Genomic DNA, 13,646 nt, shown 5'->3' with positions numbered 1-13,646 from the left:
CTACTTTATAAATTTTTTTGGGGGCTGACGAAATGAAAGCCCCCCGGTATCCCAAATATAAAAATGATGCCATATTCTATGTGCACCAATATACACCACTATTTTTATTTTTCTCTCTGTTAATTTATTACTAATTACTGCAATCGCCGCCAAACATACATGGATTAATTGCACCAAGCATGCACCATCATGCACCACCCTTAACTTAGCTTGCACCACTACGGTTCGCCTCTACTTAAAGATTTTGGGGGGCTGACGAAATGACAGTCCCCCATGTATCAGAAATGGAAAATTAATGTCATATTCTATGTGCACCATCTTTGCACCAATATGCACCACCAAAACATACATGGATTAATTGCACCAAGCATGCCCCATCATGCACCAGACTTAGCTTAGCTTGCACCACTTCGGTTCGCCTATAGCTAATTAAAAAGGTTGAGGCCTGGCGAAATGTTAACCCCAGGTAGTATTTAGTAATAAAAAGTAGTGAGGGAAATAAAAATGGAGGTACAAAAATCGTCCTAAGAGTTCCAAAGGACTTACTTTGCAACCCTACGGAGCCCTTGGGATCATTAGCTAAAGGAACAATTTCCAAAGACTTCTATGGAGTTTCCTAAGGAATTTTTGAGATAAATTTCCAAAGAATGTCTAGGGATTGTTTTACATAGAATTTCTTTAGGAATTGTTGGAATAAATGTCCATAGAAGGTTTTGGAATATTTTCCAACGAAGTTCGTTAGGTATTCTTGAGATTAATGTCCTAAGATGGTCTAGGGAATATTTTCCAACGAAATTATTTAGGAGTTTTTAAAATCAATTTCCAAAGAAGATTAAGTGATGTGATTATGATGCATTTAGTACTTTTGTAGCTTTAAAGCTCTGTTTCAATTTGATATTCCAAAGATTTTTTTCAACGTTATTATTTGAAATGGCTGTTTATATATTACTTAAGCTATACTACATCTGTATATAGAATAATCCTTGGTTTAGTGATTTCATGAAGAAAGCTAAGACCTAGACTCCGGCGGGTATATCTAGTATTACCCGCAATAGTCTTAGTGAAATAAAGAGTAAATAATTGAGGCATGAGGCCTAAGGTCAAGTAAACTTTGAGTGTTGATTTTCGTGTCTGAAATGAAGAGACATCAACGGTTCAGAGTGAGCCGAAAGTTAAATACACTCTTAAGTAATCAGGTTAAGATTTTATGATAGAAGAAAAGATCATGGTGGCAATTAGATTAGTAGGGCTAAGCTACAGAATTTTTATTCTCTTTATGGTGCGCATTGACTATCAGTGCGTCTAGCTACAATTTAGCTCTGGTATATTTAACGTTAACACTCATGTTGGCAAACTAAGAATATTGTTGAGGTGAGACGAGACGATAGTGTTTACACTGCTAACCAGTTGTGAATGTAGCTATCAGAATATAGGGTAAACAGCTGAAGCGTAGACTTCATTTCCTGTTCTTTTTGCCATTGACTGATTTCCATGTGTCCAAGATTTATCCTTATTGGATGTAAAATGTCGTCTGCTTTAATGTATATTCGCTATGCTTGGAATACTGCTTCAATATTTCGTAAATTTTTACTTCAAAAAAGAGAAATAATTTCATATCTAGGTCAATAACTTTGTAGTAGTAGAGCTCTTGACTCGGAGAGGTAATATTTTGGTTTTCCCAACTTGTTAAATCGATAAAATGACTAACATTATATGCAGTTTCACACTGCATGCGAGAACTGTACTCGCTATAAGGGGTGTAGTTCTGCGTGTAAGAACTGCCCTCCCAGTGTTGGGATTTGGCCCTGCATGTGAGAACTACCCTCGTTGAAATAAGGCTATACATAGTTCCCATGCTAGGAGGATTCATACCATTTTCAATAGGAGGCCTGGCTTTAGCCTCACCTAGTGAGTCAGGCCTCCTTGTGTAACACCTGAAGTAGACCTCCCTGTGTAAATGGTATGGATCCTCCTAGCATGGGAACTATGATAAATAATTTTCCCCATAATCTCATATCTTAAATATATTTCCCAAGAATTTTCAAAGGTACATCTGAAGAAAATATCAAAGGTACTTATCTAGTAAATTTTAAAGGTACTTCTCAAGAAAATCTCAAATGTATTTCGCAAGGAAATTCCAAACATATTTCTCAAGTAACTTTCAAAGAATATGAGATTAGTTTACCATTTCGGATACCTGGGGCTAACATTTCGCCAGGCCCCAACCTTTTTAATTAGCTATAGGCGAACCGAAGTGGTGCAAGCTAAGCTAAGTCTGGTGCATGATAGCTAGGCATGCTTGATGCAATTAATCCATGTATGTTTTGGTGGTGTATATTGGTGCAAGGTTGGTGCACATAGAATATGACATTAATTTTCCATTTGGGATACATGGGGGACTGTCATTTCGTCAGCCCCCCAAATTCTTTAAGTAGAGGAGAACCGTAGTGGTGCAAGCTAAGTTAAGGGTGGTTCATGCTTGGTGCAATTAATCCATGCATGTTTGGTGGCGATTGCAGTATTTAGTAATAAATTAACAGAGAGAAAAATAAAAATAGTGGTGTATATTGGTGCACGTAGAATATGGCATCATTTTTATATTTGGGATACCGGGGGGCTTTCATTTCGTCAGCCCCCAAAATCTTTAATTACGTAGAGGCGAACCGTAGTGGTGCAAACTAAGTTAAGGGTGGTGCATGATGGTGCATGCTTAGTGCAATTGATCCATGTATGTTTGGTAGCGATTGCAGTATTTAGTAATAAATTAACAGTGAGAAAAATAAAAATGGTCGTGCATATTGGTGCAAGGATGGTGCACATAGAATATGACATTAATTTTCCATTTCTGATACATGGGGGACTGTCATTTCGTCAGCCCCCCAAAATCTTTAAGTAGAGGCGAACCGTAGTGGTGCAAGCTAAGTTAAGGGTGGTGCATGATGGTGCATGCTTGGTGCAATTAATCCATGTATGTTTGGCGGCGATTGCAGTAATTAGTAATAAATTAACAGAGAGAAAAATAAAAATAGTGGTGTATATTGGTGCACGTAGAATATGGCATCATTTTTATATTTGGGATACCGGGGGGCTTTCATTTCGTCAGCCCCCAAAAAATTTAATAAGGTAGAGGCGAACCGTAGTGGTGCAAGCTAAGTTAAGGGTGGTGCATGATGGTGCATGCTTGGTGCCATTGATCCATGTATGTTTGGTGGCGATTTGAGCACTTATATTTCGGATACCTGGGGGCTTTCATTTCGTCAGCCCCCCCAAAATCTTTAATTAAGTATAGGCGAACCGTAGTGGTGCAAACTAAGTTAAGGGTGGTGCATGATGGTGCATGCTTAGTGCAATTGATCCATGTATGTTTGGTAGCGATTGCAGTATTTAGTAATAAATTAACAGTGAGAAAATTAAAAATGGCCGTGCATATTGGTGCAAGGATGGTGCACATAGAATATGACATTAATTTTCCATTTCGGATACCTGGGGGGCTGCCATTTCGTCAGCCCCCCAAAATCTTTCATTAAGTAGAGGGAAACCGTAGTGGTGCAAGCCAAATTAAGGGTGGTGCATGATGGTGCATGCTTGGTGCAATTGATCCATGTATGTTTGGTGGCGATTTGAGCACTTATATTTCGGATACCTGGGGGCTTTCATTTCGTCAGCCCCCAAAATCTTTAATTACGTAGAGGCGAACCGTAGTGGTGCAAACTAAGTTAAGGGTGGTGCATGATGGTGCATGCTTAGTGCAATTGATCCATGTATGTTTGGTAGCGATTGCAGTATTTAGTAATAGATTAACAGTGAGAAAATTAAAAATGGCCGTGCATATTGGTGCAAGGATGGTGCACATAGAATATGACATTAATTTTCCATTTCGGATACCTGGGGGGCTGCCATTTCGTCAGCCCCCCAAAATCTTTCATTAAGTAGAGGGAAACCGTAGTGGTGCAAGCTAAATTAAGGGTGGTGCATGATGGTGCATGCTTGGTGTAATTTATCCATGTATGTTTGGTGGCGATTTGAGCACCTGGGGGGCCAAGTTAATGTACGTTATGTATTGCCCTCCCGCTTCATATTAAAACAAGACACGTAAATAATATTTCTACATTAGCTAGGTGTGATTGGGGGAGGGGAGGTAGTGTTAGTTCATTTTGCAAAGCTCCCAGAACTAGGGTTTCCACCAACCATTACGTACGTCTATTCATGCAAAGCTTCGAGAGCTAAGACTTTCACTAATCCTTTCGGGTTATTAAACAAAGCTTTTACACGTAAGGCTATCACATTCTAGTGTAGTGTCGTAGCGTAGATTTATGCCATCGGGGGCCAACTTTGCATTTTCCGCACCCTCTATTATCGAATTTGTGTAAACCCACTGTGATATCCTTCTTCTGTTATCCCCTTCTGCTAACACGTATAGATTAGAAACATTTGTCAAACTTGAATAGTGATGTGCATTTAATAGACTTGGGAAATTAATAATTTACAGACAAAGGCGACAAACTAAAACGACTACATAAATGATTTTAAAAAAGTGAAAAAATATTTTATCGAATATTTTGCAAGTTCTGCGCCATTCTGAGCTGGGTTTCTGCGGTGCTTCGGTCTCATTTTCATTTGTACTGGGTGTGTTTTCGTCTTCAACACCGCATAGCAAGAAACCGGGCACGGAATTGGCAATGTTACTTAGAAATTGCGGTGGACTGCCTTGTTTCCTCGAGGCGGAACTCAGTATTGCGGTCTCGAAAATAAAAATTCCAGCCATACCGCAACTTGTCGCCAAAAATTGCGCTGACAACAAAAAAGGATTTATTGGTGAAGCTAGAGTATAGGATTTCCGTCGCTTAACCAATTAGTTATACCAAGAAGCGATATCTAGTTTATAAGGGAGAAAGTATAAATTCGCCACATTTCCAGCTTTATCTCCAGTTCAAACGTAAGTAAGGAGTTAATCCCCGCCGCCTCTAAATTACAACCAGCATCTCATTGGTTCTTGAAAACTCACGTCAGCGCGGCGACGCGAATGACGAAAATTACAGTCATATTTTCCGACTGAGGAGAGGCGAAATAGCCCGGCCTCCTTTTCCGTCCCCCCTTGTATTTTGCAAGGGGGGACTGCAGGACTATGGCGCGCGAATACTTAGGCACCTTAGACCTTATCCTTCTCCCTAATAAACTAGATATCATTTCTTGGTTATAAATTTATTTTACCATCTTACCCAATAATGGTACTTCGTTTCCACCAGGAAGCTTTATCACGAGACTTAGCAAGTTGACCACTACCATCATGAAGTTAGCCATACCAACTGCTAACCTGGGAACTGACCCTAATTCCAACCAAAAACCTACAAGACATCCGAAGTTGAATGGTTCGTTGTCATTAACGGAAAAGGACTAGAATCTTACATCCCATCGTTGTCAGGGCGCTGACCACAATTGGTAGTGTCCAGATTAAACTGTAGATGGATGCAATTCGTTTGATTACCAACGTAAATTTAAGAGTATGATAAGAGTAGATATAATTATCCATTTCCTCGTGATAATATGTATCGATTTCCTGCGAAGATCCATCAACATCCCATTCGTTTTGGATAAGCTTTTTCGCAACAAAAAATTCTCTAAAATTGGAAACAAAATTGACCAAATATACCTTATCAATAACCATAGGCCATTGCATTAATTACTTGCAAAGAAACCATCTCGCAGGGGCCGGACTGATATCTTAAGTTTTTCCCCTCGCACCAAGAGGCAACGCTAGATGGAGCCCTCTAGCGATGCTTCTTGGCATAATCCAAGAAGATGCCCCGCCCCTGTGGTCTTTGCTTCTCTACCGGAATTAAGGCAACGGTCTATATATTTGAAAAATGTATTCACAAAAATGATATACAACATTGTCTGAAACATAATCTTATCAATCAGGACATGTAAGGGTTTATAACTGTCATAGCATAAAGTAAACAGTCGCAAAACGGGGTTTTGAAAATTTCAAAAGTATATATATTATAGCAAAAAGTCTCGGTTTTCCACTTTGTATGTGGTTGCCAACTTATGAACGTAGCAGACGATGCAAGTAGAACTATCGCCTTTTTCAGTTCAAATATGTGGTTGAAAATTTATATTTTGGCCTTAGTAATCCTATGCTTTACCGCTGGCCCTACTCTTGTTCATTTCATTGGGTGCCTATGCAAGCTTACTTCTCAGAATTGGAAGTATAGCCCAGAGTGAGTGAGTCAATGAATGACTGCATAGTCTACGCTAAATTAATTTTGAAAGGGGGTAGGAAATAGGGAACCTGGGTATGACTTAGCATCCTGACGCGAGCTTGATAGAGACTTTTTGTTTTAATATGTATACTTTTGGTAATATAGCTTTGAAAAAGGAAGCTTTTCGAGCTCTCGCATTTAATACTTGACTTACGATCTTTGAAATTGGAGGGATAAACTTTCGCTACCATGAGTCCAGGAACCAAATTCGAAGGTACACGAATGAGTGTCAAAAGGATAATACTTGTAATTTGTGATACAAGGAACTTCGATTATCCTGGAAGGAAAATGATGAATCTCTCCACTTGATTCAACGTAAACTACGGACGATCGGTCTCTCTCATCGCGACCAGAACTGCACATAAAGAAATTAAAAACTATAGTTGAGAACAATTAAGTCTTCGGCCAAATTCAATATAGTCACTATGTTAGACAAAAACGAGTTTTAGTTTGTTGATAAATTGATAGTGTTACAAAACAGGGTGGTGGAACCAGGGAGGAGGAATGTAGAGCAGTGGCCAAAGGTATTACGGAGAGGTCTCCATTTAGCGGTCTGGAGAGAGAGATCTACCCGAGGCCAACTAGTAGCTACTACGCATCAGCGGTGCGCAAGTACGTCATCACTGACGTTAGAGAGAGAAAAAACCAAGTTTCAAATTTCTAAGCCTAACGACTCGCGCCGTCGCGACTCACGCGAGAGTAAATTTTAGCGGCCGACGGTCCGTAGAAAAAAATCGCGCATGCGCCTGAAAAAAAGAGCCTCGGTTAGGTCTCAGAGCTCTAACCCGGAATCGGCGAGAATTCTCTCTTTTTACAACGTGCGTAGACCACTCCTTTACAACATTCCTCCTCCCTGGTGGAACCGAAGTACAGATGTGGGATTTTCATTACAGTTTATCATAAGTTTATAAGGTATGTTCCATAAGTATGTCACTACCCATACTTCGTAATGTTAGAGGCTTAATGAGAGCTAGTTCAAGAACGACGTGAGAATTGACTACACTCGTTTTTGCAGTCCATCCTCCTCTTTAGTCTGTACTAAGCCTTTGACAAGGCCTCACTACGCGTCGCTTTACAAGAATCTATGACGTTTCACCTACGTCACTTCATGACAAGCTCTCATTAACGAGTGACACACTTATGGAACATATCTTATAAACTTATGGTTTATAAATTATGATTTAAGAATTTTAGGCACTACCCCTCCCCCCCTTAATTGAAATAGCATTATGTTTCAGATTGTTATTTAAATTTAAGAAGTGACACCTAAAACTCTCCAATGATCATAACTCGTGATATGATCGCAGTGTATATTGCGTTCAAGAATGGTTATTTCACGTACTCGTCAAACAGAAATATGTCTGGCATCCAAATTTGATCACGAGTCATTCTAACGAAAGTAAAGTTCTTGTGTTCAATGGGATTCCAGCGTAAATGTTCGTCGGTCCAAACCTAACATATTTAAAACAAAACTAGTTTAGATACCATTCAACAAAAAAGTAATGCTTCGGTGCAACATGGGTAAATTGCCTTGTGCCTGGATCTCATGCCAACTGCATATAAGTGTTTTGGATTGTCGAGAAATTTACATTCTAAAGGGTCGTTAGACCCGTTTGTAATGTTAAACGAAAATTATCACACTTTTTAGGCTTAGCTCTTTTTAGGCTTAGCTTCTCATAGAATAAGCATTATAAAAGCCAGGATCAACAGAATTATACGTACAAAATACTGGTTAGCATATATTTTTAGTTTCTCCGTTTCTGGATCCTATTAAATTTAATTCACATTAACAAATTTGGTAATTAAGCGTAAGGTTTTAATTAATAATTTTACCAATCCAATTATTGCAATGGGGTACAATAGAACGTATACGTAAGACGTTTGGTTAAAGCGAGCTACAGGTCGGACACGTTTGTCGTAATTTTGAAGTAATTTATTTCTTAACGCTTCTTCCTCCAAATCTTATTAAATTAAATTTAATTAAGTTAGGTAAGTTATCTAGAAATAAACATAGTACTTACCATGGTCTGCGGTTACGTTCATTAGAACGGTCAATAAACAATATATAAACAAAAACATATTCATAATTAAAAAACACTGGGGAGCTTTAGTAAGAGGTTCAAATTAAATTGGGAGCTTGAATTATGATTTATGATTTATGAATACTATAACTGAAAATGGAGACACCCTTAAGTTGTAACGTGATAATTTTAAAAACGCCCCCATCGTGTTTAGTATATTTAGACTTTCTTTAAATTAATTTTGTAGTGGCTTTTACTTTTGCGCGTATGTTAAGGGACGCAAAAGTAATGTTCCGATCCTTTACGGGTGACTGGTTTACTTGTGACTTGAGAGAAACGCTATTTAAGTTATATAACATTTCTCGCTCGACTTTTACTATTTCGTGGTTGGTAGCACTCATGGGTGGAGTAAATATACATAATTACTTTATTAAAGTTACTTTTACCTCGAAGCTGGTAGTCAAACTTACGTCCTTGGAACAGCACGCCATCTACGGTTGCTTACCTAGATACATTTGGGCTCCCAAGCTTAGAAATTGAAGGCGAGGATTAATATCCCATACCCGAGAATGGTAGAGTAAATATACATAAAATCCCTAATAATTTCAGGAATTAATCAAAAATAACTTAAAGTTAAATCAAAATTTATTTTTATGATCGTTGTAAAAATATAGAAATTTAAGTTAGTAAAATGAACGAAATACATAATTTTGATATTAATTTATCTGGTAGTTTTTTCGAGGCCTTTGTAGCATTCTTCTTCCTTTTTCAGGCAATCGCTAAGGCTATCAGTTTTATCTATTGGTTTAAAAGATTAAATACACGATTTGGAATTAAATTAACTGAAGATTTGTAGAACCATATTACCGAGAAATATCTGTGTGGCTTCCAGATTTTCTTGAAGTACTATTCTCACTTTTTGAATGTAACCTTAAACCATAAGAGCATAATTTCGCTACATTAAACACAATTTACAAGCTAACAGCAGATGTCGTTTAAGGTATAAACGATCGTGCAACTGTATAACTTGATACGGTCTGTATAGTTACAATACTTAGCTCACCATGCATATCCTCGTAACCGGAAGTAATGGCATCATCAAGAGCATTAAGTAGCACATCGGTCCAATTGGATTGCAAGTCCATAAATTGTTGATGAAATTGGACGATATCGTCTTGTTTTTCGCTGACTTCAGTGAGGATTTCGTGGAAAGAATTTAACTTTGCTGATATCTCAATTTCTTCTTCATCGTCCTCCTTTAAATCATGGTTTTATTTATTAAACGAACCCCAATTAAGGCTGAATAAAACACTTACAAAACTTTCATGGTCCTCTGGTACATCATGATGACCGTTTGTCTGGCCTTCCGCAGCGCCGTTTACATTTTCGGGTTCGTTTTCATTGACTTCAAGCTCTTTAACTCTGCATAATTCGTGTGGTTAATTTAATACAGGGAACTACATAGCTGAGCTTTACCTATTGGCATAGCGAAGAGTGTTCAAGGTATGTTCGCCAGATGACATACCGGGCGACACAGTGGCGATCTGCAACGTAAATTATTAGTACTTTAATTACGAGCTTTCGTGTGATAAATTTACCATGCACGTTCTGGAGTTGTCACCGACAAAGGAATCCCTAAGTACTTTAGTCAAGGTACTGGCACGGAAAGGTAGATGGGCGCTTTTGAAGCTCAAGGCACGAATGCATTCTTTAAGGGCCAATAAGGACTTATTGATTTCGGCTCCTTCCTGCCTCGTTTGCTTATTGGCGCTCATAGTGTCCGCACCACGTTCATTCCCCGCCAAATCAATGATGTACAACTTTCCGTGAAGTGCACTGGTACTTCTGAAACCGGAAAAACACGTAAGAATTTTAACCAAATTAAAGTTTAGCCAAGCCTAACCACCAACCTTTTCTTGAGATTTATTTGAAATATCGCATGCGATCTCGATGAGTTTTGATTCACAGCGGTGACACCGGAGGATCTTGCCGCGCTGCCTGTTTGTATCATCTTGAGGACATGCTCGACGCTTTGTACGTCGACATCCTGCAATCCGACGATTTGTACTTGTTGCTTGCCATCTTCAAGTACTCTGAGCTGGGCCTTGGTCATTAAATCGACCACACGGCCGCTGTAGATCTCGAAGAAACTGGCGGTCACCTTCAGGTTTTCGCTGGCGTACTTTTTCGATTTCAAAAGTTCGAAAATGTCCCGTGCTGCGATGGAAATTTAATTTTAAAACCAAAACTTTTATCTCTTCTAACTTCTAGGCCTTTGCGATTTCACTTACTAGCCAAGGAGTAAATGCCCGTTTCGCAGGCTTGTTTTCGATCCTTGAAATCGCCTCCCATAGTCTAAAAACAAATAAGTCCTGGTTTTGAATAAATCCAATTCAAGAAGTACAGGTTCAAAGACGCAATTCTAAAACTTACGTGTGTCTTACCACTACCCGTCTGTCCATACGCGAAACAAGACGCCATACCGCCTTGGAAAATAGAATGCACCAATGGTCTCGCTGTGAAGCTGGTAAACACGTGAGAATGAAACGCTATTAAACCAAAGTCAGTTGCAAGGCTTATTTTGAAAACCACTTACTGATAGACTAGCTCATTATCGGCAGATTCATCAAACGCGTAGTCAAACCGAAATTCTTGCGTGTCCAAGAACTTCTTGAGATCAACCTTAAACTTGGGCTCGTGGAGAAGTACTTTGTCCTTAGTTGGGATTGACACAACATCGATTTCTTTTTGGTGGATTTCTATTGAAAAATAACCATGTAACTACTAAGAGCTATAGTTCAACATCGAGATATTTTGATAATCTTTGGTAACTTTGTGTGAAACACCACAAGTTTGTAAGTTGTTCCATAAGAATGACACCAACTATAATTCGTAATGCTAGAGACTCAGTGATAGCTAGTAAGAGACTGACGCTAGAATTGACAACACTCGGTTTTGTAGTCCATCTTCCTATCTAGTCTGTACTAAGTCATTGACAGCGTCTCACCAGGCGTAGCTTTACGAGAATCTATGACCTACTTCACTCACTCCATGACAAGCTCTCAGTAATCAGTGACAAACTTATGGAACATATCTTATGAACTTATAGAACCTTCCCTTTCTGTTCAATGGCCTCTTTCGAATCGCAACGCAAATTCGTCGCGTCAAAACCGCATCAGCCTTGCTTATCGGTCGGTAAGGTACCGTTTTCATGTAGTCCAGGATCATTTTTTGGAATTCATAGTTCGGGTTACTTTTCTCCACCTTGAAAACCGGAGGTGCTTGTCGAACCTCTTCATCGTGAGTTGATAGAACTCTCGCCACACGTCGACGTGGGTTTTGTTGCACGTCGAACATGGTCAGCCGACGGCTTTCATCCAGAGACGATGGTCCAGCTGCGGACCTTAATATACGTTTCGTAGTTTTAGTTGAAACGCCACCAGTAGCGCCAGCGGTGGCATTTTCAAAATCATCGTCTATGGGGATGTCCACTTCGACAACTTCGGTACGAACATCGAATTGTCGCCTTGGACGGTTTTCTATAACTTTTGTCCTTCTATGGTCCTTTCTGGCTGCAATACAGAAGGAATTTTTAATATACTGTATACACAAAACAAGGGACACAAACATTTTAATTTGGGGCATACTTGCAAATAGCATGACCAACAAAAACAAAACCTAACCTAGACGTAGTTTTTCTTTAAAGTACAATGTCTTGACGCGGGACAAAGATCTGCACTAGCGCATGCGCCTTGGCAATGAGTTAACAGAGTAATGATGAGGGAACTATTTATCGCGTATGTGATTCGGTTAAGTAACCTAGCTCAAAATGTTCTGATGTTGGAAAGAATCATGTTACAATTATCCCACTTTCGAAGAGAAGTAGTATATACTTCTGTATATATTAATAAATTTTTGGCTTGGATACCCCAAAGTAAAATTATACACAAAGCTAAGCCTACTTTCACCATGAACAAAACGTAAATTTTACCTCTGGTGTTTGTGGCGGCACACGCCAATTCAGATTCAGCATTGGGTCGGTTCAGTTCGAAAATAACCTCGAAATCGATCTGTCGCGTTAAGAGTGGTAAGTGTTATTAAGTTCCTCAAGGTTGCGCTGTATAAATACGCGCAAAACCTTAATAAAAGTAGCTCACTTCTTTCCCCTTGGATTCACCATCTTCGTACCACTGGACCGAAAACATTTTTCGATCTTCGTAAATACCGATAATCTTCGCGTCATGAACTCTACCTAAAGTTTGAATCACAATATCAAAATCACAATATCAGTAACCACGAAGGTCACCGACGAAGGCACAGAAGCATGGACTTATTAATTTTAAAGAAAACCAGAAAAGAATGGAGTTTCTGCCACCCGAACAAAATGTGGTTTGAGGAACGCATTAATAACTTCCACTACCCCCTATCTTTAGGCAACGATCTCTTCGAAATTTCGAGTGACTTTGATGTACCAGATAAACCATACAGATTTAACAAGCTATTTTTTAAAATTGAAAATTAAGTTCCGCACCCTCAAAACAGCTAGAAACGACCGAGAAACCAAAAACGTTATGTAAAACGTGCTTTTAAACCCAAAGGCGGTAAACACGAATAACGAGAAGTTAGTGAAGTAGCCGGTAAACTGCACTAGTACAGTACCAACCATGCAGATCACAACTTAAACCCACCTCATGCCTAACTTCAACCACAACGAATTGCATACCACGGAAATATTTCTGTGCTCAATTTTGCCCTACCGTACACAATTCACAAAATCAAGCGAAATAAAGAAACGTCCCAGATATACTGGAAGGGTCACAGAATGGCACATTAACTTACCATCACTACGGGCTATTTTAACAACGTCCTGTTCCCAGTACTGTCTTCCTGGTCCGGCAACGTTTGTCATTTTTAAAATTAACTATGGTTAAAATGACGTAAAGATTCTAAAACTGGGATCACGTAAAAATAATCACGGTTACAGTTACGATGTTTCTCAGAACGCAGTACGAACTACAATGCGCTGTTGTGAAGTATTACAGACTAAATATAGACAAAGTCACGTGATAATGACTCAACAAAGAGCCTATGGTATTTGAACTCCCCTCAAATTTGGCCTATTATTCACCTAAAAGTTTATATTTTCATATGTATTTTTAATAGCGTAAAAAAAGTACTACGCTTGAATCTTGACGGAAAATTGTTAAAAATCAAGAATACATGCAGCTAATAAGAATCGTTGCGCCCCATATTTCCCATGTTAATTTCTACGGTGATTTTGTGGGCCGGGCTTGAGAACTTACTGTCTGTCACGCCTCATGAATTTGACATCATTCTAACTGCGATTTCGTTGGTTGGTAGC

General features: G+C 39.0%; 2 protein-coding genes across 2 annotated transcripts; both read right to left on the bottom strand.

Moving 5' to 3' along the window:
* Window positions 1-4,252: 4,252 nt before the first annotated feature.
* On the bottom strand, window positions 4,253-8,306 carry LOC149710266 (neuronal acetylcholine receptor subunit alpha-7-like). The gene is made up of 10 exons (XM_089860779.1): window positions 8,285-8,306; window positions 8,097-8,224; window positions 7,982-8,030; window positions 7,794-7,855; window positions 7,606-7,715; window positions 6,418-6,618; window positions 5,407-5,618; window positions 5,220-5,345; window positions 4,624-4,791; window positions 4,253-4,407 (listed from the first exon to the last, which is right to left on the bottom strand). Exons 1-10 carry the CDS (start codon window positions 8,304-8,306, stop codon window positions 4,253-4,255), a joined length of 1,233 nt encoding a protein of 410 aa, XP_089716905.1.
* Window positions 8,307-9,005: 699 nt separating this feature from the next.
* On the bottom strand, window positions 9,006-13,385 carry LOC149710265 (kinesin-like protein KIF2A). Its single transcript, XM_089860778.1, has 14 exons — window positions 13,124-13,385; window positions 12,442-12,536; window positions 12,155-12,354; window positions 11,403-11,930; window positions 10,881-11,045; window positions 10,718-10,808; window positions 10,576-10,639; window positions 10,195-10,501; window positions 9,883-10,129; window positions 9,761-9,828; window positions 9,601-9,706; window positions 9,348-9,540; window positions 9,152-9,214; window positions 9,006-9,082 (listed from the first exon to the last, which is right to left on the bottom strand). The coding sequence occupies exons 1-14, from the start codon at window positions 13,191-13,193 to the stop codon at window positions 9,006-9,008; spliced, it is 2,274 nt and encodes a 757-aa protein (XP_089716904.1). The 5' UTR covers window positions 13,194-13,385.
* Between the last annotated feature and the right edge of the window lie 261 nt (window positions 13,386-13,646).

This window comes from Phalangium opilio, unplaced genomic scaffold, assembly GCF_054372755.1.
Source record: "Phalangium opilio isolate 3A_F unplaced genomic scaffold, DU_Popi_V2 ptg000011l_1, whole genome shotgun sequence".
Classification (NCBI taxonomy): Eukaryota; Metazoa; Arthropoda; class Arachnida; order Opiliones; family Phalangiidae; genus Phalangium; species Phalangium opilio.
The sequence above is the reverse complement of the archived record's forward strand: the minus strand, read 5'-3'. Positions and strand labels throughout refer to the sequence as shown.

What these genes read in the sequence shown, in the direction of transcription:
- LOC149710266 (XM_089860779.1), bottom strand. Translation starts at nt 8,306, where the DNA reads ATGAACGTAACCGCAGACCATG. An exon ending in GACATATTTCTGTTTGACGA is followed by an intron (nt 6,619 to 7,605) that starts GTACGTGAAATA and finishes CTTTATGTGCAG; the next exon opens with TTCTGGTCGCGATGAGAGAG. An exon ending in TGAAGACGAAAACACACCCA is followed by an intron (nt 4,408 to 4,623) that starts GTACAAATGAAA and finishes TATACGTGTTAG; the next exon opens with CAGAAGGGGATAACAGAAGA.
- LOC149710265 (XM_089860778.1), bottom strand. Translation starts at nt 13,193, where the DNA reads ATGACAAACGTTGCCGGACCAGGAAGACAGTACTGGGAACAGGACGTT. An exon ending in GATAATGAGCTAGTCTATCA is followed by an intron (nt 10,809 to 10,880) that starts GTAAGTGGTTTT and finishes CGTGTTTACCAG; the next exon opens with CTTCACAGCGAGACCATTGG. An exon ending in AGCCACACAGATATTTCTCG is followed by an intron (nt 9,083 to 9,151) that starts GTAATATGGTTC and finishes TTAAACCAATAG; the next exon opens with ATAAAACTGATAGCCTTAGC.